Source organism: Cottoperca gobio, chromosome 1 (genome assembly GCF_900634415.1).
Source record: "Cottoperca gobio chromosome 1, fCotGob3.1, whole genome shotgun sequence".
NCBI lineage: Eukaryota > Metazoa > Chordata > Actinopteri > Perciformes > Bovichtidae > Cottoperca > Cottoperca gobio.
In genome coordinates, this window is record NC_041355.1 from 15,659,247 (window position 1) to 15,682,780 (window position 23,534).

General features: G+C 38.1%; 2 protein-coding genes across 2 annotated transcripts; both read left to right on the top strand.

Moving 5' to 3' along the window:
- Positions 1-3,069: 3,069 nt before the first annotated feature.
- LOC115011965 (solute carrier family 24 member 2) lies at positions 3,070-15,680 on the top strand. The gene is made up of 10 exons (XM_029437280.1): positions 3,070-3,984; positions 11,313-11,348; positions 11,733-11,850; positions 12,221-12,304; positions 12,962-13,000; positions 13,109-13,188; positions 13,276-13,413; positions 14,121-14,210; positions 15,120-15,286; positions 15,431-15,680. Exons 1-10 carry the CDS (start codon positions 3,070-3,072, stop codon positions 15,678-15,680), a joined length of 1,917 nt encoding a protein of 638 aa, XP_029293140.1.
- A 3,768-nt stretch (positions 15,681-19,448) lies between these two features.
- xpa (xeroderma pigmentosum, complementation group A) lies at positions 19,449-21,694 on the top strand. Its single transcript, XM_029435665.1, has 5 exons — positions 19,449-19,885; positions 19,985-20,090; positions 20,267-20,432; positions 21,168-21,285; positions 21,393-21,694. The coding sequence occupies exons 1-5, from the start codon at positions 19,603-19,605 to the stop codon at positions 21,545-21,547; spliced, it is 828 nt and encodes a 275-aa protein (XP_029291525.1). The 5' UTR covers positions 19,449-19,602; the 3' UTR covers positions 21,548-21,694.
- Positions 21,695-23,534: the final 1,840 nt, after the last annotated feature.

Here is a 23,534-nt window from a genome sequence, read left to right on the forward strand (position 1 = left end):
TTTAATTTAGTTTTTCTTGTCATAGGTCCTATTAGTTTCTAGAGAGCTCCAATTTGATAATGACTTGTGATTATTGTTATAAAGCATTATGAATATTTACGATAAATATGATTATACTATCATCGCAGATTATTATACGTAGGCCTATGTATATCATGTATTATAGACATGGGCGTCATAAAAAATCATTCTTTTTTAAATTATTTGTTATTATCATAATTTTATGACCCATTTGTTTGATTTATTTGATTATTTTGGAAAAATAAAGAGTCAGAGTTAATACCATATTATATCTTTAATCCAGATTAGCATGTGTCAGTAGGCTTTATTGTTGTGCTACAAATGAAGGATTCGGGATTGTCTCTTGAGAGCAGGTGTTGCATCCAAAGCCAATTAAAGACGTACAGGTAATACAAGACAGAAAGCATGGTGATGTCACGTCCAACAAATGGCTGTTTATGACTGAAACATGAGGTGCAAACTTTACATTCTCAATTTTTCAAACATTCAAACATTTTTAAATAAATCTTTTAAAGAAAACGGCACAATGATGTCAATAATTGAAAGTAGCAAATTATAGTAAGAAAAAACTTTCTGGCCAAAAGTACACATTCGTCATTATAAATAAAAAAAGGCAAATAATGAGAGAAAAGTACCAATAATTTAATCATTAAAATTTTTATATCTTTTATGCCTCTTTCACACTAACTGTTTTACACCCTAATTCCTAATTTAGAAGTTACAAAGCTCCAATACATACAAATATCATGCAGCTTTCCCTCTGAACTACATTGAAATGTGTTAGGTCACAGAGCAGTTGGGATAGTTTTCAAGGACTTTGTGCACAGCACTATGATCTGATAGGACAGCAGGCATCAGCCCTATCAAGCTGTAAGCTCGTTGTGTAAGACCCATTTGCTTGGGTGTGGGGATGGGAAGAAATGATACCTGACGCTGAGGGAGGTGGGAACAGGTGGTGAGGGGAAGGAACATAGACACTGATAGATGGCACTGATCCTTTTTCTTGGACAGGAGAGGGAGAAAACGAGGAGGGGAGAGGTAGATGGGGAGATATAGTGAAGCAGGGAAGGAGGGTGGCAGTATCAAAGGGGGGAGGAACATTGAGAGGGAGGGAGGAGTCCTTGGTCCCTGGGTTTTTGACCTGGCGTCTTGGAGCTCCACCTCGGCTGAGGGAGAGAATCTCACTGAGGATTTACTGTTGGGATCTTCAGACTGAACTCTGAGCCCTCTGGACTTTTCTCCTCTGGGATTCAATTTATCGGAATATTCAGACTCAGAGACCTGACGACCTGCCGGAGTCCTTCCTGCTGCACGGGAGATTTTCTAGTGTGGTATGAGAAAAATATGTAATTGTGTGCTTTTTGTTTGTAGCTGTAGTGTGTCTTTGCTCCAATGTCCTTATAGAGTCCATCTTCACTATTGAATGCTACTTTCATTGCACAGTTTACATTTTTTTTTAATCAATGTTTTCCCATGACAAATTGGTGTTTCATACCAGATTAAGAATGGCCATTGTTTAAGACTTCTTCTTAATGAAGTTTCAACATTGCAGTTTGTCTTGTGTCAGCCTTTAATAATCAGTTCCTATTTGTCCCTCAAATTCACTAATCATTTTGTTGGTGTCCACTTTTTGACTTTGTGCAGAGGCATCAGTGTGCAGGGTCTGAGGCTAATCTAAGTATATCTACTCAGGAATTAAATAGCTCCCTAATGAGCTTTCACTAATGTCCAAGCTTCACTTAAAGGAGAGAGCTCACTGCAGGTTCTCAGCAAAATGTCAAGAAGGCCACGGTACTTTAACAGAATTGCTGCTAATAATACTGCTACTATCAACTGTTATTAGTCATTCAGTAAAGACTGTAATTCAAGGCCAACTCCAAGGAAATTAAAAGATTGCAGCTCTAAAAAGTAGAATTCAGACTTTCAAATATGTTATATATTTCTTCAATACATTTTTGTAAGTTTACATGACCTTTGAGCAACTTAATAACAGCCTAACAAGAAGCACTCACCCTATTATTCATGCGAGCCTTAAAAGATAACATACATGACCCAAATACAGATCTCACAGTTCAGATAAACTCAGAAGCATAATATTGAGCTGTAATTTAGAATAGGTAGTTCAACAAATATTACTGGGTTATTATTACTAATGCAATAGCATGTAAGAAAATATGTATGTTGTAGCAAGTCAAGGGAGCTCATTTGAACTACTTTATACCTTGTTGGTTAATTTAATCTATAACAACGTACCATATCTTATTCATCATATGTTTTGCATGTAAAACCAATTACATTTTACCAACCAAGATACATTTTGTGGTGTAAAAAATACAATATTTCCCTCTGAGATGCAGTAGAATACTCAAGTAATGTGTCTAAAACTTATTCTAACTACAGAACTTGAGTAAATTTACCACATGTAACAAAAAGTTAGGAACTAAGAAGCTTATATTTATGTATTATCTTCTCATTTAAATTAGTTTAGTTTATTGCACATATATACATATATAAAAAGAAAAATAAGATTGTGCAAGAGAGGTGAGAAGCTAAAATGAAGATATCTCCCCTAATGCAATTCAATAGTCATACTTAAAAGATGAAAACAAAGATTGCATAATTCATCAAAGACTAATCAGTAATACTAAATTGATAGAATTGGTCAAATGACCTAGAAGTTTATGTTTTCAAGTATGCATTACAATGAAATCCATGAAGTGTCATAAATATGTGTTGATGAAGTCCATTTCAAATGTTTAACTACATTACACTGACTTACACAGACACAGACTTCATAGTTTCTAATGTGCTCCCTTGCATTAAAACTATCACTTTTTGTATCTGTCTTGCAGGAAGTAATATGAGGAAGCCTTTGAATGGGCTTGATCCTGGAATCAGACTGCAGGGCTTCCATTGTGTTTAGACCAGGAAGCAGCATGCAAACAAATCGGTGAGTGTCAAACCCCCGTAGCCATCAGCACCACCACCCCATCTTCGAGGGGGAATCCAGACACTTCCTGCTCTGCCTGACAACCAGCGCCAAACACCATGGATTTCTTTTCCATAAGAAGTCGAGACAAGATAGCTTTCCCTAGCTCCGAGCCCCTTCTGGGCCTTCGTAGCAGCTGCACCAGGCACCATTACCATGTTGTCAAAAGAAAGCTGCGTCCTGGACGAATTCTGGGTTTCCTCATCAGTATGGTGGCGGTCTGCACAATCTGTTCATGGAGTGTCTTGTCGCTGGTCACAACTGTGGCCAAGGAGCTGGAATCATCTGCCGAGGGCTCAGCAGAGGCGGCAGTGCCCCAAAGAACTCTTCTGCAGTACCACAACCATACAGCCGCGCCAGAGGACACACCAGTGGCCATGCGATCGTCGGAAGAAATACATCATGGGGACTACCCAACGGACTACTTCAGCGTGGAGGACAGACGTCAGGGCTATGTGGTTTTTCATATGTTTGGCATGTTGTACATGTTCATAGCCTTAGCCATTGTCTGCGATGAGTTCTTTGTTCCTGCACTAACTGTCATCACAGAGAAGTTGCAGATTTCTGATGATGTAGCAGGAGCCACCTTCATGGCGGCAGGTGGCTCAGCTCCAGAGCTCTTTACTTCTGTCATAGGAGTCTTTGTTTCCCACAGTAACGTGGGTATTGGTACCATCGTGGGCTCCGCCGTCTTCAACATCCTGTTTGTGATTGGGATGTGCGCCCTATTCTCCAAAGAGGTGCTGAACCTCACCTGGTGGCCTCTGTTCAGAGACGTCTCGTTCTATATCATTGGCTTGCTCATGCTCATATATTTCTTTCTGGATAATCAAATCACATTGGGGGAAAGCGTCAGCCTGCTGATGTGCTACACCTGCTACGTGACATTCATGAAGTTCAATGCCAAAGTAGAACTTGTTATCAAGACCTGCTTGGGCAGCAACCTGGTGGACGAGCTGGAGACTGCACCAAAGGTGAGCCCTAATCTATCAATCCATCCACCCATCAACCCATCATCCATCCATCCATCATCTATCCAACCATCAACCCATCATCCATCCATCATCCATCCATCCATCAACCCATCATCCATCCATCATCCATCCATCCATCCATCCACCCTCCCATTGTCCATCCATCTTCCTCTATTCTTTGTCTTTTGATACCCACTCTACTCTTGTGACTTTATGCTTTCACCCCATCTTGGGCACCAATAGCTGATCCTTACATTTATCCATCCTCCCACCCATACATTTCGACCCCTCCATCTACTGAAGGAGCATCCCCATCAGAAAAAACTTTCAAGAAGTTTTTAATTCTAATACAGAGAAATTTGAAAAGTGAAAATCTCCTAAAGTTGAAAATATCCAACTAAGATTCAGATTGTGAAAGTTTAGTTATTTTTTATTTCTTTTAAATTAAAATTTAATTTGTGATTCTTCACATGAGTTTCTGATGAGTGGATGTTAACATCTCTCAGAAAGCTAAGAAACCTCACTGGTTTTTGTCAGAATCTCTTTGCTGAAATCTGATGATGACTGACAGATAATTTGTGTTTCACAATCACTGTCATGGCTACTGACCCTGAGAATAGAAGTGCTCCTGTCATGGAAGCAGATAGGGTGTTGAACAGACAGCACTCTGTCAGGCAGCCAAACACTCCTGACTTTCCCTCTGTAAGGATATAAAGATTTGTCTTAACCTGCCACCTGTGCAGCTCGGACAGTTTACAGACAGTCAGAATGCAGCCTCTTGGTGATGACTAAGTTTAGGAACAGGCCTTGTCTTCTGTCACTACTTTAAGTAACCAAGTCCAGATCAATCTCTTAGAATAAGACTGATGTAACAGTAACCGTAAAATGTCCCCAGTTCATCTGGATTAAATGCAAAAAACATTGTATGCTAAAAAACTTAAGAAAGTTTTGAATGCATTCATTTGGCATTGATTTCATTTACTGTATTTCTTAAAAGTTTCAGTGTTATTCCAATCTACCATCAAGTGAATATAGTCAATTCACCTCTGAGAGTCTACTGTCACACTCATAACAGATAACTTTTGATGCCATTGAACATTTGGGTCATTTCGAAATTACTTCCCTAAAGTACGTTAAAGTTTTACATACAGAAATAACAATGCAAAAAACTGAATAAACCCAAGTTTCAATCACATTGGTTATATTGAGATATTCATTAGATTTTGATGATATCCTGAATATTGTGGACGGTTAATGAAATGGACCAAGTTTTGAAAGGTCCTGTATGATGAAAACTGAAAGAAGAAGAAACAGCAAAATTATTCCAGAAATCCTTGTAACGTCTCTCTAACATCATAAGCACGCTCCCGCCTTCAGTGCCCCTCGACTTTGTCCTGACATTAGAAAAATGGTCTCTTGACTCTGTAGGAAGATTATAGCTCCTGTTTGTCCCCTATTTCAGCGCATTAAATGTCCTAATATTCATATTTTCTGACATGGATTACACACATAGCCCATAACAGCCGCGGTACATCACAATGTTACGATGCCATGAGAATGTATTTGGAGTAATTTATCAGTGTGATGTTAGTGCTACTTTCGCTGAAAGGCTGACTTATACTCATAGGATGTTGACCTAATGACAACATACTTACATCAATACCAATTGCTCTGCAATCACTTAACCATTCACTTAATTTCCGCCTGGAGAAGATGATGGGAAAGTGTAATTTAGAGATTAGCTTGGAGTGCTCTTTGCGCTGTTTGCTGCAGATTCAAGGCAGAGGGGGGAATGATGATGCAAAAAGGTTCAACACATATTCATAAAAGCACAAAGAGGCTATTTTGTTTTTCACGTTTGTCTCTCCGTCTTTTCTGTCTGTGTGTGCAGTTGGAGTCAGATCTGTTGTTCTCTGATGTTGTAATCACATACGGCTCTCAGGTGACAAATACTAGTAGGCTGATCTTAGAGCAGCTTGCCCGTAGCCTAGACCGACATCACCCATGGCCAGTTCTTCAGGGGCGTATACAGTGCGTGCATTACTGCACATGATCTGGCTTTTGTTTGTCTGGAAACATTAATTACAGATTATTATGCATGATTGTTTTTCATTATAGGCCAATAAAGTCAGATACTGTGCTATGAAATGTGTACAGAAACAAACTTTTAATATGCAATAGTGATTGAAAACACATTTTAGAAGGAGACGAGGCCAAGAGAAATTCTCACGTTTTCTGGAACAGATGAGCTCGTGATCATAAGGCTCCGATATGGTCGTATCTGCTTTAAAGCTCCTCCCCTTAAATGTTTAGGTAACTGTGTAACAAGAAGCATGACTTGCTTTTATAGAGTAATGAGCAACATTTTCATTATAGAAATATATATATAATTTATATATAAAATTAATCAATATTGTTTTGCCTCTGTATTATAGTTTTTTTTCTTCCTAATAGCAATAGATTGATTAATAGCTAAATGAGTCCTTTTCAATGTCTTTTATTATCTTCAGGCAATAACAATATATTTTTTTCCCAGGCTCAAAACTGTGAAATGTATTTATTCACTTTTATATTTCATGTTCTTTTTGTTCTCAACATGTGACACATTATATTTGGGTGATCATCAGTGTTGTTAAAGCTCTGTTTGACATGTGTGCCCTTCTGGGAATCAGCTGTTCTTCAGGCTGCCTCACTTCAACCCAAGAACAGCTTTTCTCTTTCTGTCGTCCGGCCCTCATGTGTTGGTAGCTGCTTAATAATCCCCCGGGTTAATGCTCTCCAATCCCATTAGAGCCGCTAATAATAGTCAGATGCTCTCTGGGGGAGCAAGAATCAGCAGATCACTGAGAGAAGAAAGACTGACGGCTCCTCCCTATGCCTGCAGTCATGCTCATAACTGTGGTGTGGTTTTTAGTTTGAGCATTGTTGTGGATGTTTTGTGTGGTACATACAGTGTGTCTATGTAGAGAGGGAGAAAGAGAAGATCTGATGGTTTTTCTTGCTGATGGCACTAAAGACGACAATCCTCTCTGATCCCCTTAACAACTGCTTACCTGCGATGACGACAGCAAACATACAGCCCAGCACGTCTCTGCAGAGCTCTTAGGAAATGTTTAAATTATCTTTGTAATCATTGATATTTAAGAGCTGGATCACAATGCAGCAGCGTTGTGCATCTGCAACCTCATTAACTACTAAACTGAAGATTTCTTTACATAAGAATCTGTAAAGAGAAGGAAGATGTATTTGTCAATAGTTATCCATTACCTGCCATATGTTACTAATCATGATACTATTGCTGCCCATAAGTGCAGGTTTTTATATTCATGACTCAAAGTGCAGATGAAATTAGTCGGTTAGTTGGTTCTGTGGTCAGATTGATTTTACACTTTTCAGCAGTGAATAGAAATGCATCTGTAGCGTAATGTTGAGTTGTTCTGTTGAGCCAGGCACTTAATGTCTACTGATTGCAGTGGAAGTTCTCCATTAAATTGATGTTAAAATGAGCAGTTGTGTAGCTGAAAATGATTTTCTTTAGAAGCCAGATGGTTGGTATTTGCTTGCAGATGAGAGTGAAAGAGAAATGTGTAACAGCACGGTGACCTGTGAAGGTTGCTGTGGGACTTCACATGCAGGCTTGAGAAGTCTAAAAATGGTGATCTCTGCAGATTAATCCTGGCTAAGTCCCACAGCTCGGACAATCAGGTGGACACTAGGGAGGGTGTATGGGGGGGGGGAGTGGGGAGAGAGAGAGAGAGAGAGAGAGAGAGAGAGAGAGAGAGAGAGAGAGAGAGAGAGAGAGAGAGAGAGAGAGAGAGAGAGACACACACACACAGAGACACCAAGCAAGGGAGGTAAATGGACATTTTGAGAAAGTGATCTGATTGTGCCCCATTGCTGACAGAGATGAGGATGATAATTGGGAAGTCTGTATGATTTGAGGGTCTTCCAGTGTCTGTACCGGGGATGAAACCACTGAACTGAAACAGCAGCTCAGTCAAAAGTGACAAAAGCATTTAAGCTCGAGGCTTTCGTCTTCTTCTCCTGAACAGATCGTCTTCGGGTCTCAAACAGCTCTATTTTATAACATGAACAAGCCATGATCTTCTTGCAGTAACTCTTTACTTTCTAAAATTGATGGGTTTTGATGATTCATTTTGTATTTATTATAGTTTAATGACCATCATCCAAGTTTACTGCACAGAGAAAGTTTTAATGAATGATTTTGTGGAATTAAGTGAAATTATGCTTCATAATATACAACTGTTAAAAAGTGAAAGAGGTGTACAATATAAACCAATGAGCTTTAGCATATTCATTCTTTATAACTGAACAGTAATAAGGTGTAAATGACAACATGCCGCTTTGTGTGAGTGGCAACACATATTTGTTCTTGCTTTCATCTATAGATTATCCAATTATCCATTATTATTCTGTCTATCAAAATAAAAATGAGTGTACCTAACATTCTTAACAAGGTATTTTAAAATAATGCTATATAAGAGTAGATATCACTCAGGTCTGCCCAATTTACTAGCTACAGGTTAGTAGTGATGTAGGTACACCATATATGATTTTATTCATGCGACCTGGTGGTGTGGAGGGTGTTCTGGTTTTTGGTTTAAATTGCCTAATTTACTGGAATTTATTTGAGATTTTTGCTAATAAGTCATCGGTGATTCACGTAGGAAACCTGCGCAGAGGTTTAATCTCACAAACACATCCAGAGCGAAGTGACATAAGGGCAAAGGTGACAAAGATCAGCAGCTTCTCGAAATAGGTTGCAGTATGTCATGCAGAATACAAACACATTACAAAATACAACTTATCTAAGTATACCGTGGTACAATTCATACAATTAAAATCCAGTTTCAGTGTCAGTAGATTCTGTAGGAGGTTATAAGTCATCAAGCACATGTGATGTGATGTGATAGCCATGTGAGCACTAACCAACATGAACTAATGGCAGGCTGACCTCGGCTATAAGAGCTGCTCAGCCATCACATGGACGATACAAGTGTCTGCAGCCTCTTCTCTTATGTTACTTATTAACTTTAAATTAAATATGTTTCTACTAATTTTATACATAAATGATATTTATTTGTTTAAAGCAACGTAAAACCTCCATCTTTAGTTAAAACAAACAAAAAGATTATCACTTTTGTTCTCGGCGGTTCTGGATTTGGACAAACATGTAACAAGTATATAGAAGTATAACAAAAAGAAAACCCTATCTTTAGCCTTGCTTTAGCTGCTGTAACAGCAGCTGGTGTCTTGTCAGGTGCAAGCTAAAGGGATTATCTGCTCAAACTCTGCGGCCTCTATCATGAAAACGTGTCAACAACAAAACCCTCCACCTCTGTTGTGCTTTCAGGTCAGATAGATCTTCAGTTATTGGCTGTTTTTGTGGGACATTTGTACTTTATATTATGAACTAGGAAGTGTAGAAAAATACAAGGAATAGTTTCCTCGGCTGTGTGATGTAATTGTTTGTTCAAGCTAACTCTGTTAGGAGTATTTAATGACAAATATATATATTGTTTTAATTTAGCCTTTATTTATACAGGTAAAGAAATCTCATTGAGACACAGGGTCTCATTTTCAAGAGAGACCTGATCAAATGGCAACAGCACCATACAAGTTACAGACTTACATGACCCCAAACACAGAGGCAACAGTCAAATAAAACATCATAAAAGAAATCATAAAAGTGGCACACAAGGAAAATTCACCTCAGAAAGAATAGTGCTATTGCAGCTCTTTACTAAGGTTAATATTGACTATGAATCTGTTATGAGGGTGCAAGTGAGTGACTGAGTAAGTGAGTTTCTTTTAAACTATCTGGCACTGTAAATGTTCATACTGTACACACCTGTCCTACATGGGGAGGGATGAGGACAAAGACAAAGAACATTTTTGCTTTGGAATTAAAAATCCATGAATTACATTTTATATGCATACAAGCACGGAACGTTAGTTAAATTAAGTTTACGAGAATTGGCTGTGAAGTAAGATTAAAGTATTTATTACAGTTGCACTCAAGTTACACTACGTATAAAGGGGTTTTGGTCCTCCTAAGATTTTTCAACTGACCTAATCATCATTTTTACTTCATTTCTAGCAACAACATAAATAATGCCTTACCTCGGTTCTTGCTTACATTTACTCTTGCCAGCTTTCATGCAACAAACCATCCGATTCATGCCATTTTAACATTCAATAAAAGCTTCTTTGCTGAGATGGTGAGCAATATGATATGTATATATATATATATATATATATATATATGCTGTGTATATATATATATATATATATATATATATATATATATATATATATATATATATATATATATGCTGTGTATATATATATATATACTGTATATATATATATCATATTTTTCCAGGGCAGAACATCACCTCTACTGGAAAGCTACAGAGAGCACTATTTAATATAGTGGATAGTTTGTGTGTTGAAAGAGATTCATAGGTGATAAACTTGTGGTCTGTAACAACAAACAATTACATTTGACAATACGATACCCACCCACTGAAGGATATGTTCCCATGTCCAAATCCCTGATTCCCACACCAAACCCTCCCCACTACTGACATCTCTGTATTCTCACAAACCACCACCACAGACTCTACCTGTCCCAGCCAGTGGACTGTGTGTGTGTATGTGTGTGTGTGTGTGTGTGTGTGTCTCTGTGTGTGTGTGTGTGTGTGTGTGTGTGTGTGTGTGTGTGTGTGTGTGTGTGTGTGTGTGTGTGTGTGTGTGTGTATGTGTGTGTGAGTTTCTCTATTGTACGTGGTGATACCACTGTGCTGTATATGTCCTCTGAAGAAATGGCTGGGTTGAGATTAGTGTGAGTCCTCCTCTGTGTATGTGTGCGTGTGTGTGCGTGTATGCATGTGTGTGTGTGCGTGTGTGTGTGTAGATTCATAGCCTTCGTATTGAAGCAAGACCCCAAAGGGAGGAAGTTAGTGGAAGTGTGCTATGTAGATAAAATAAATTGGCTGTAAAGATTGTGACTGTTCTTCCTAAAAGAGGAGTTTATGTGTGTTTTCATTGTTCATTAATTGCTAACCAAACACCTGGTGAGTAAACAGGATGTAAGAGGGTCAAAGACATTTTCTGTTTGTATATTTGCTTAACACTTCTGGGTTCATAAGGGTTTATTTAACTGCATTGTAAATGTAATAATCAATTCATTTTCCATCTATCCCTATGAGATGATCTAATATTATCTGCAGGCCTAAAGTATTGGACACCCTGCGTTTGAAAACCTATACTGTATATTGTTTTCTTTCTCTGTGTTTTTACAGGTGAATGCACTTGGAGATGATGAGAACAAGCTGACGGTGAGTTTGTTTTGTGTTTGTAAACTTCTCTGTGTGGAACTTATAGGGTGTGGTACGGGTCATGTTATGAGAAAGCAATTTGTGTGCCTGCATATATTCACAGTATACTACATTTATCAAAGTCAGCCATAACAATTATTTTTAGAAAAAGGGTTTCTCGATACATATTCTACACTAGAGATGTGGAGATGCAGGAGAGATGTGAGCAGTTGGTGGTTGGAATTTAAACAACTGCTCATTAGGTTTTTTTATTTTCTCAAATCATATTTGCCTGTGATTTAGGAGATCCATGAATGAATTAAAAGCTAAATGTAGAAAAGGTATGTACATATTATTTTTCTCCATTCATTTAATATAAATGTATTTGTGTTGTTATTCTTACAGGCTAAACCCAGGCTTCAGAGGGAGGGCAGCTGTGCATCTCTACACAACTCACTGATGAGAAACAGTATCTTTCAGCTCATGATACACACACTCGACCCTCTCAGTGACGAAGGTATGGGTAAGCAAAAAAAAGCACAACACACACAAACATACTCAAATGCAACACAACCTCTAATACAAAATATAGTGTTAAAATCTTGTTAAAGACAACAATAATATATGCATAAAATAACAGCTTTGGTGATGATATGCTTAAGACTAGGCTTAGGTTTAGAAAACTGTTATGGTCATTAAAGAGTTTGGTTGAGGTCATATTTTGTAAAGGTGAATGTTTTCATTTGTCTAACCATTTTCCATTTCTTTCCTTACCTCTTTCCTATAGAAAGTAGTACCAGGAAATTGGGAAAACAAGTATGAATTAATACTAATGAATTTTAAATGTTCAGCAGACCAAGCCGGACTGACCGAGTCTCCTTCCGTTGATTTAGGACGTTTCAAAGAGAAGGCATCGATCCTTCACAAAATGGCCAAGCAGAAGTGTAAAGAAGAAGCTGCCACTGCCAACGGTGTAGGTGAGTAACAGCGACATGTGAAACTATGGGAGTCCATTTAGTCCCACTCAAAAATCAACTGATAGATCAAGTGGCAAATCAATTATCAATTAAGAACGGTGGCTATTGATAGATGAACGGTGAAGACAATGCAGTAATCAGCAATCAACTAATTGTTAATCAGAAATTAATAAATGGACACTGAACAGTGAGAAGACTATTTTTAATTTGCCCTTACTATTTCAAAATGTATTGCTGAAGTTATCACTTCACTTCCTCCACCTTTAGAAAACTTTAGAAACTGTTCTTATAGGCACACATTTGTGATATCTTTCATAAAGTGTGGTAATGTACAATTGCACGTGTGCTTATATAACTTACTGAAACCGGGACTGCTCCTATGAAGTTATAATTTTATCATCAAATGACATATTTTTGTTATTCATTTGCTTATTTATTCTTGCTTTATCAGCACGTTGTGGATTTATTTATCTATTGTCTTTCACATGTATTCAAACGTCATCATTGAATCAGGCTGACATTTGCCGTACTTATCAACCGACTGATTTGCCCATTCATCTGTCAATTAATTATTAAGGGGCATACATGTAATGCAATGTTACACTTGTAAGCATGAACTTAAAAAAATTAACAAGTATATTTTGTTTCTCAACATAGGAGTCCTCTCCCAGACACAACCGCCAAGAAATGCAAATTGTAAAATAATGCCATAAAACACAATTTTTATTTAAAATTAATTCTGTGATACTTGTGAAAAATGTCCATAAACCCTGTTCTTATCTCGCTTCTTTCTCTTCCCTCAAGCGGACAAAGACATCCCCAACAGTTCAAATGTTGCAGTGGAAGTCACGCCGCCCATGAACGGTGTTGCAGGAGGAGATGAGGTATGGCTAAATATTATATATAAATCTAAATTAATATTTATCTAAATATAAATAGAGTTGATGTAAAGTAATGAACTCCTTCTTCAGGGTGGTGAGGAAGATGAGGATGAAGACCAGCCTCTGAGCCTGGCCTGGCCCGAAACCAACAGGAAACGTCTCATCTACCTCATCATCCTGCCCATCGTCTTACCACTGTGGCTCACACTGCCCGACGTCAGGAGAGAGGTGACCACACACACACACACACACACACACACACACACACACACACACACACACACACACACACACACACACACACACACACACACACACACACACACACACACACACACAATGAAAAGCATGTGTTATGTGTACAAGCAACTCAGTAGTAACACCATGCAATCAATTTATTTATTTTTATTTTATATTCACAAGACTACATATTCACATACTTTATTGAAGATTTTCTGTTTGTCACCTGATGTTAATTTAAAAATGGCCTATGCTGATACCGATATAAGCACATATCTTTTTACACTCTAATTGCAGAGAACATCAAGTCACTCCTGTTGGGGAATTACCATATTATTATGCCTAATTATATCGTATTGGCCACCTGGAAGATGCGGACATAAAATCCAAATCTTTTCAAAATGTACACATTCACTGGTAAAATATGCCATATTTATTTTTATAGCCCAGGAAATGTTAATTTCTGGCCAATGTTGATATTTAATTTTAAAGCTATTTACTACATGACCTGCTCAATCATTTAGGGAGTAACAGCAGGATCTAGTCTTGTTTTCTTTTCTTCACTTTTTTACTTTTGGGCTATACATCTGGATCAAAATACTGCATTATATACCTGACATTAAGTGTCAGGTATATCGGGGTCTGATTGTTTGACTTTGTGGTAGATAAACTAACTGTTTTTATTGTTGTTTCAGAGCTCATCTAAATTCTTCCCTGTCACTTTCATCGGCGCCATTAGCTGGATTGCTTTCTTCTCCTACCTGATGGTGTGGTGGGCTCACCAGGTACGCTTTTTCTATTTCTATCTACTTCTATTTTTGAGGCCTTTCTTATGAGTCAGTGCAGCAGTCAGGGTGTTGGATGTGTGACTAGGACAGCTAATCCCAACTAATCTGCCTTGATCCACAGCCAGATCAACCTGTAATGTCTATTTTAATGGCACAAATGCAAAGACAGGCCTGAACCAAGAGGTTGTGTTGTGTGCAAGGTCAGTGGGGAGACGCACCTGCTTTTTTAGTGGCCATAAGTGCAGAACGCTGAGAGCATAAGTGTAAATCCTTATCGTCTCAGCCTGTTGCATTATTGGTCTCTTACCTCTTAACTCGCCGTACCAAACACAGTGGAGCACAAAATAAGAAGGTCTAATCTCCTATCTGGCATGAAGGAACTTGGCCTGCAACAAAATATTTGTATTTCCTGCCACCCTGTCTCAAACGCTGTATCTGTCACCTATTCTACTTATTATAATCATAAATCTTCCTCTTCAGTTGTGACTGCACCCACCTGTCACTCAAAGCGTTCACGGCCTTAATTATGCATAGTTTTAAGCCTTAATATAAATTAAATGGATGAGTTATATAAAAATATTGTCCCCATACAGTTGTCATGAACTGGACAATTAATATTTTTTATTAATATATAGTTTATTTCTGCTGTAAAAGTTGTGCACTTTAACATGGGGTATTTGGGGATTAATTAGCTTTTGGCGCCAGCCTCAAGTGGTCATTCGAAGAACTGCAGTTTTTGAGACTTCTGTATTGGCTTTTTTAGCCCTGGACATTGCCCCTAAGACCAAAATTTTCCAAGCAAAACCAGCAACACGCAGACAAGAATCTCCAGAGCAATATGTAAATGATGTTTCCGACTTTAGTGTATTTCTGAACTGTGTAGCTGCAATTTATCCTTCCTTTCAGGTTGGAGAAACGTTCTGGATTACGGAGGAGATAATGGGTCTGACCATATTAGCAGCCGGCACTTCAATCCCAGACCTGATCACCAGTGTGATTGTAGCACGAAAAGGCCTTGGTGACATGGCCGTGTCCAGCTCTGTGGGCTCTAACATCTTCGATATCACTGTGGGGTGAGTCCAGAATGCAACAAGAAAACACACAGTGTAATAGTCCAGTTTAATATCTGTTTTGAAATGAGAGCATGTGCTGTGCTTCTCTCATAACCTAAATAACTATTCTCTGTCGTGCTTCCTCCTCCCCTCATCTCCCTCCAGTTTGCCGTTCCCCTGGCTCGTCTACAACATCCTCAATGACTTCAAGCCGATCGAGGTGAGCAGCAACGGACTGTTCTGTGCCATCGTCCTCCTCTTCCTCATGCTTCTCTTCGTAATCATCTCCATCGCGTCTTGCAATTGGAGAATGAGCAAGTCTCTGGGCCTTCTCATGTTCCTGCTCTACTTCGTCTTCCTCATCTTCAGCGTCATGCTGGAGGACAAAGTCATCACCTGCCCCATCAGTGTCTGAGAGAGCGACTCCCACTGAATTTCAAAAAGCAGAAATTAAGAGCAAATGGGCTCAGGTGTACCATGATTTACTATAGGAGTGGAAAGACGCACAGACACAGAAACTGTCTCTTATCTGTCTCACTTACATACACAATAGAAGACTACATACACACAGACACACACACACACACACACACACTCAAGTGAAAAGGGAAAGAAAACACACACAAACGCCAGTTAGGCAGAGGCACTGATTTAAATCAACGCTGCAAATTCAGACCGTGCATCACAGCCATCCAGTCGTGGCATACAGCACAAGCCTGTACGTCACTAACAGACTTTATGCCGAGAGGGACTCCTCTCTCTTTGTACCATGTGACTACATTCAGTATCCGTTTTTTGGGTGAAACCTGTTGGACAAGTTATGTGAACGCCACCTGGGATGGAAATTTCCATTGAAGATCATCAGAGATTGTTTTTTTTTTCAACTAAACGACTATATGGCAGTATAAGAAGTACCTCCACTACTCATGCAAGCAGCCAAGTTAAGCATATAAACTGAGCATGTGGGGGCTTAAAGAGACTTTTTTGTTGTTGTTTGTTTTGAAGGGAAGTGAAGCTCTGGAGAGATGACATGGGGAAAACAAAGAAGAAAGGGCCGGGGCAATAGTTGCTTATTATAGCCTCCTTTTAGATTTGAGCTGTGAGCTTTGCAATGTCATGGAAAGAGAAATATCCAGTGTTAATAACTTGAGTGGTTTCAAACACAGTATATTCAAGGAAACATTTGGCAGAAATGGTTACTTTACATCCGATTTATGAATATCTATAATAGGATGCTAAATAGTTACTAAATAGATAGAACGGACCTAAATTGTTATCATGCTTAATATATCCCAACTGTCTTGTTTGGGTTTTTCATATAATAAGCTTGTGACTTGTTCTGTTCTGTTTGCCTTTACATGCACTGCTTTAGAGAGAGATTATTTCAGTATCCTGACTACAACTGGATGAGTTTGTGCATGGAAATGTAATAAACAGTAGATGATGCAGTCTGGACAACAAGTGGTGTACTAAAGATTAGTGTTCTCCATTGTATTTTACTTGATGAACTCTAAAGTGTTTTTCTCTTTTCTTTTTCGAATTACGTATTTATAAAAAGAAGAGTTCAATATCAACAGGTATCACCGGGTTTCTTCTGTAATGTTTTAATGTAAAACAACTCATGTACTGTATAATATATTGCGCCACTATGTTCACTTGTTTTCATTGTGTGGCATAGAGGCTGAAATCTTAGAATACAATTATTATAAGAAACATCAAGTAGGCCCATATTTTTATTTATTGTAAAAGTAAAATAATTGACTTTTTTCAAAGATTGAGTTTGCGACATTTATTTATTTTGGCAATTTTGTTTTCCTCTAATCACCTGCTATTAGATTTTCAGAGAGCAAAAAGCATGTGACATGACAACACGTTGGCAATAGATGTCTTTCCATTCAAATATGTGTGTTTCCATCAACTAATCAAATGCAAATATTCTGAAGAGGTTGCATAAAAGATTAAACAAATAAAGAATATCACAATAAAAAAGTATCTGTATCCCAAATAATCTGCTTCCATTTTTATGGGTTTTTTAAAAAGTAAAGTCAAACTGTCCTTTAAAACAGGAAACATTCTTACTGACATGAGGCAGATATATTAGTGAGCCATTAAAGGCCTCACTGTCCCATCGAATGTGTTATCAACGTCATCTGTTTTTGTCCTCATCAGTGAAACCACCTGCCCTCATAAAAGCTGCAACATCATTCATTTTCTATACGTTGCGTGCTTTGTACGTCAAATATATGATATTTTGTATTTTATTCTCCCAGCAATGTTGAACATGCTCTAACAGACTTGGAGAAAGGCTGAATAAAGTTATTTTAGTCATCTCTGAATGAGATCTTGCTCTGCTTTTTATTTCTCAGAGGAATGTTAAAAGGTTCAGGTGTTACAGTACAGTAAAAATGAACAAAAAGGACAGTGTACTGCAAACATTTCCATAATATTTACATACAATAATATGAAAATTAAGGGATACATTTGCATTTGTGTTCCTTTCAGTTTAACGTAGACATTTTCCTTTTTTAGATAAACAGATTTGATTTCCTGATTAGATTGCCATGGCAGTATCGGTGTTACACTCCCAAAAGATTAAAACTCATACTTTATGTTAATGTGTTAACCAAATGCAATATACCCCAACTATTCTCTATATATTTCAAAGTTAAAAATGTGTTTCATTGTTTGTTTATGTGTATAAAAGATTTATAAACTGTAATGTAAGACTGTATATAAGCTTCTGTGTGTAATCATAGTCAGCACATAGTTTAACTTCAACACAACTTCTATTCTCAGACTCCACACTTGGACTTTAGTATCATTTCTAAATCCTCCTGCTTTGATGGATCATGTGAATGTGAGAAATGAATGTATGAATGAGTGCATTTAGAAATATCTACAAGAATTCATCCTTGACCAGTTTGACACCATGACACATGGTAAAATGCTTTTGTATTTCCCTTATATGTTATGCAAGTATGGAATCATATTCACGTACTACTTGAATTGTGTATTATACTCTAAAAAAACATATATCATTCAACTCTGTATAAAGTGTTTATGATCAAATAAATCAAACCTCAAATTTTCATTGTTGGCATTTGGAATTCATGTGAATTTTGGGGTAGGCTAAGACACTTTTCTGAGTAAAAAAAAATGGTTTGAAACATATAAATAATTGTTCAAAGATTTAAGTCATCCTCCACGATCTTAATAATGGAATTCTACTATTATTATAATTTTACTTTTACACAGAATAATACTTGATATAAATTGTATCTGTAAAGCTGTAATTAATTAATGGGGTCATAGGACATTTTAAATCTAACAAACCACTTAAAATGTCAGGTCACTTTACCTCTCAAGCTCCCTCACAACTCGGATCAGTTTTGCAGTGTCATCTATCAGGATGTGATCTGCTTTACTTTGACACAATTAAGCCTCTTACAGCAGCAGGAGTGGCCTGCTGCCATGATCAGTGTGATGCAACAGGGATTCACTGGACACCTGTAGACGACCAATAAGGGCACGCTCAACTCTCGGCGTTCCAGTATTACACAAAGGGAGGAAGAAGAACTTAGTGAACCCATTCAAGCACATCATATCAGTCTTAACTTAGCTGTAGAAAGCACTTTTAAACTGAATGAGGACTGTGGATTTGTCTCCCATCACTTGCATTGATCACTGTTGAGGCATGTGAGAAAAATATAGTTTTCTTCAAGAATGAATTAATTGAGGTGAGTTATTGATATACAAATGATCATTTTGGGGGTGAAGTATTCTTTCAAGATAGATTAGGGCCTCTGTGTGATTGGTGTGAACAGTGGGAACAACTGCAGCAACCGAAAACTATTTCAATGCACATTTGGGCATGGGAATATAAGATTTTTAAGACGGACTAAAACATTGAAAAATAAATAAACAGTTTATATGAGCCATTGATCACCCGATTAAAGTGAATGGTACAGCACATATGATCAGGAAAGTCAACAATTAAAAGAATAATTCAAAGCTAGAATTCCCATTTGTATCATGAAGCCAAAAATAAATGGTCAAGAGGCAGATGCAGCAGACTTTGGTTGTATTAACCAATAATACTCATGTAGATCTGATGAGTAGGATTAAGTCTCTGGTCCTTCACATTCCCGGGCAGAAGATGGCGGTAATGCACCTAAAACTTAAAAATAAAAAAAGAAGAAGAAGCAACCGGAAGCTTACAACTATTACTTTTGTAACAACAGTGCAACCAACGCTTCATTTGAATGGAACAAAACACGACTGATCTGCGGATCCATTACATGCATTGCTACGTGGTGATTGCTGTTTGAGAGAGCAGCATGGATCCGTCAGAGGCAGAGGGAGTGGGTGCTGTGGGTCCCGTCCCAACACAGAGTCCCAAACCCGAGCTTTCTGCAGCGATGCGGGCTAAAATCGAGCGGAACCGACAGCAGGCGTTGATGCTCCGGCAATCCCGACTAGCGAGTCGCCCTTCGTCCGCTGTGGAGGGCGCAACGTCGGCCAAAATCTCCAAGACCGTCGACTCTGGTGCCGGCTTCTTCATCGAGGAAGAGGATTATGGAGAGGAAGAGCAGAGGACCAGGAAGGTTGTGCATCAGCCAGGTGTGTGTGTGTGTGTGTGAGTTGTTTGATGACTTGAGTGTGTGCATGAATAATTATTTACATACATGTGTGTTGAGTGTTGTTGTGTTTTGATTCCAGCTCCAGTGATCGAGCCAGATTACCTGGTGTGCGATGACTGTCAAAGACCCTTTATGGACTCCTACCTCAGCAACAGCTTTGACCTGTCTGTCTGTGACAAGTGCAGGTACACACACACTCAGGTTACCCCAATATCTAAAATAAATAAATAAATAAATAAATATATATATATATATATATATATATATATATATATATATATATATATATATATATATATATATATATATATATAATAGTCCTGTCAAATGGATCAACAGTGGAAGCCTCTTTCCCCCTCAGAGACAACGAGGAGAAGCACAAGCTGATCTCCAGAACTGAGGCCAAGCAGCACTACCTGCTGAAGGACTGTGACCTGGACAAGAGAGAGCCTCCGCTCAGGTTCACTCTGAAGAAAAACCCTCACAACCCACAGTGGGGGGACATGAAGCTTTACCTCAAAGTACAGGTACTGTGTGTGTATCAATTTTCCCATATTGACTAATATCAATGTTTAGCAGGACTTATGATTTGCTGATACTGCTTTAGTTATTCAAATGTCCTGGGACTGAAACCTGAAGAGTTTTCATTATGATCTGTAATGTAATATATTACTGCTCTAAATAAGTACAGTCTAGTTTATATCACATTGTGCCGAAACCTAAAAAGGGTTAGGCTTAATCAATATACATAAATTCATATTTAACTGCAGGTATGGCTTGGGGGAAATATTTTCCTCCAAATAGTTTTTTGATTAGTTCACCTTGTCACCTTTGACCTTGCTATATTTTCATCCAGCAAGTTTTAAGACCAATATACAAATAATGAGATTATCAAGCCGTGAACAAACCAAAGTAGTGATGAAACGATCAGTCATCAGAAAAATAAATAACAATTTAGTTTGTTAATTTTAATAAGAATGACAAACATTTGTTGGTTGCAGCTTCTCAAATGTGAGAATTTGCTCTGTTCTGACATAACAAGACATTTGATGGTGTAATATTGGGCTATTGGAAATGTCAGTTTTCTAACATTTTGCCAAAAAAAATAATTTAATAAGATTTGATAGACTAATCAATAATGAAGTTAGTCATTAGTTGCGGCCCTAAACAAAAGTTAAACATTGGTCACAAGCCGAATATCCCCTCAATGTGCTGTATGTTTTGACGAGTCTATGTGAATCATTTATTTGTTTGTTACCCAGGTGGAGAAGAGAAGTATGGAGGTGTGGGGCTCGGAGGAAGCCCTGGAGGAGGCAAAAGAGACGAGGGAAGAGAATCGAGAGGTGCAGAAACAAAAACGCTTCAACAAGAAGGTCAAAGGTTAGTGCCCTGTTTGAGCCAGTTACATGACGCATTGTGTAAACATCAACATTTGGATGTGGGACAAGTCAACTCGATAAACTCTGGATGTTTAATATGTGTGTCAGAGCTGCGCAGGGCGGTGAGGAGCAGCATGTGGACCAAAGACACCAGCGTTCACCAACATCAGTACGGACCGGAGGAGGTAGTGGATCCGGAGGAGGACCTCTACAAGAAAACCTGCACCACCTGTGGACAAGAACTCAGCTACGAGAAAATGTAGACTCACACACACACACTGACTGTTGGGGTTCGGTCTACAAGGACAAGTTTTCTGGTGCTTCTGTGGAAACCCCCAACCCTACCAGCTGTATTCCTTTTTTTCTACTGGTATTTATTTATTAATAAAACAAGCCATATTTATCACATACAAGGGGCCAAAATCACACCTGTGTGACATTTACAGGATGTCAATAGTAATTTCTATTTTAACAGCTGTTACTGGCAACGCCTTGAACAATTGTATATCTTTAGCAGATTGCCTTTCTGCTCCACTGCCTATTGCTACACTTCCTGTTTCAGCATATTGAGATTTACTCTGGTAATGGGCAAATCAAGGAAGAAACAATATTGAAACTTGAAAATAAAAAATAAATAGTGAATAGTGGGGCCCAGTTTATGACTGGAACAGAAATGACTAGTGAGAATAAAACTTTTAGGATTTCATATTTTTGGACAAGGCTTGAAGTCGTCGCAGATTTGGGTCCGGGATGCCTTTGCTGTCATGTAAATGTTAAACTTCACTTCTCGTCGCCTTTGTGGCCTGATTCAGATCGGCAGCATTAGGTCACAGGTCATATTTCATTACGGTTGAATGCAAAGGCAGTCTTGTAATAAATTCAATAATCTTTTATTGGAGACTTTCTCCTTGCTCAATTTTCTCACCATTTACTCTATAAAATCAATTTCCAAATAATCAAAGATGTTTAGCTTTCATCTCTTCTGGACAAAAAAGCAACAAACTGTCTTGTCCAGATATTTATTCTACAAACTATACTATGAGACTGAAAACATGTTGCTTGTCAAATGACATAATATTCAATTTTTTAATTTCTCATCTTACTGTTAAAGTAACCAAAGCTACTTTGCCAAGAAATAAATCCAGGATTGTGTTTGTTTATCTAATTTAACAAGTTTCTTGACTTCTACCCATCAACAAAACAATTCACAACTTTCCCAGCCCTCCCTCTAGTCCTTCAAATACAATTTCATGACAACTGGGTGAACTCCATCTACTGAGGATGACCATGAGATACAAATAAATGCTCCTGAACAGCTACTAAATGGACCTTGTGGTGGGATCGCTCCGCTTGTGAGGTCAAGAATTCACTCTCAACCTTAAAAAAAGTCATTGTTTTAATAAATTTAAGACCATAAAGCAAAATAGAAATGTTGCCTGGAGGAGGCTGCTGATCAATAATTTAACTCAAAGTGTTACAATTGTACACTCCTGCTTCTAAAAGGTTCCACAGCCTGGCAGTTGAGACTGCTGTAAACCCCGGCCGCCTCAAGCTTGTAGACAGCATCACAGTGTAAATCATTCTGACGTGTCCATGGAGACACTATTGAACATCTCATGAGCAGGAATCAGTACTTCATCCCCAAGAGATGGAAGTTGCAATGTTAAAGGGTCAGCGAACAGATGTTTTAAGATACTCGATAAAAACGATAGTTTATCAGAAATAGTTGCAGCCGACAGTTTCTGTAATATATGTTGCGGTGTATTTAAAAAGTCACATTTAAATGCTTTGAACGGCACAAACTACATTCTGTTCTAATAGTATTGAAGCGGAGGCAGACGAAACTTTTAAATATCTTCATCGCTAGATGCTACTACAATACATTGTTAGTTTGAACTACTAATTTTTATATCTGTGCTTCTTTCAACCAAAGGGTTATTTTACCCAGCGTTTTCCGCCATCAGTTAAACCACAAATTGTATGTTTTTATAAACATTAGAGTTCTGTTTAGACACATGCAACCCTTTACACATTTTACCTTAAGATTGCCACCAATTACAAGATATCCAAAACAGCAAAGAACATGCAACACAAGTACACTCAATATAAAAGACATTTATTCACTCCTTCTGCATTAGACCCAATAGAAAGACCCAAATATCCTGGAACTGCGTTAGTAACTTGTGTGTAATGACTATTTACAGAAGACGTCCACCAGCCAGAATACCCTCGTCCATCGTCGTGGCAGCT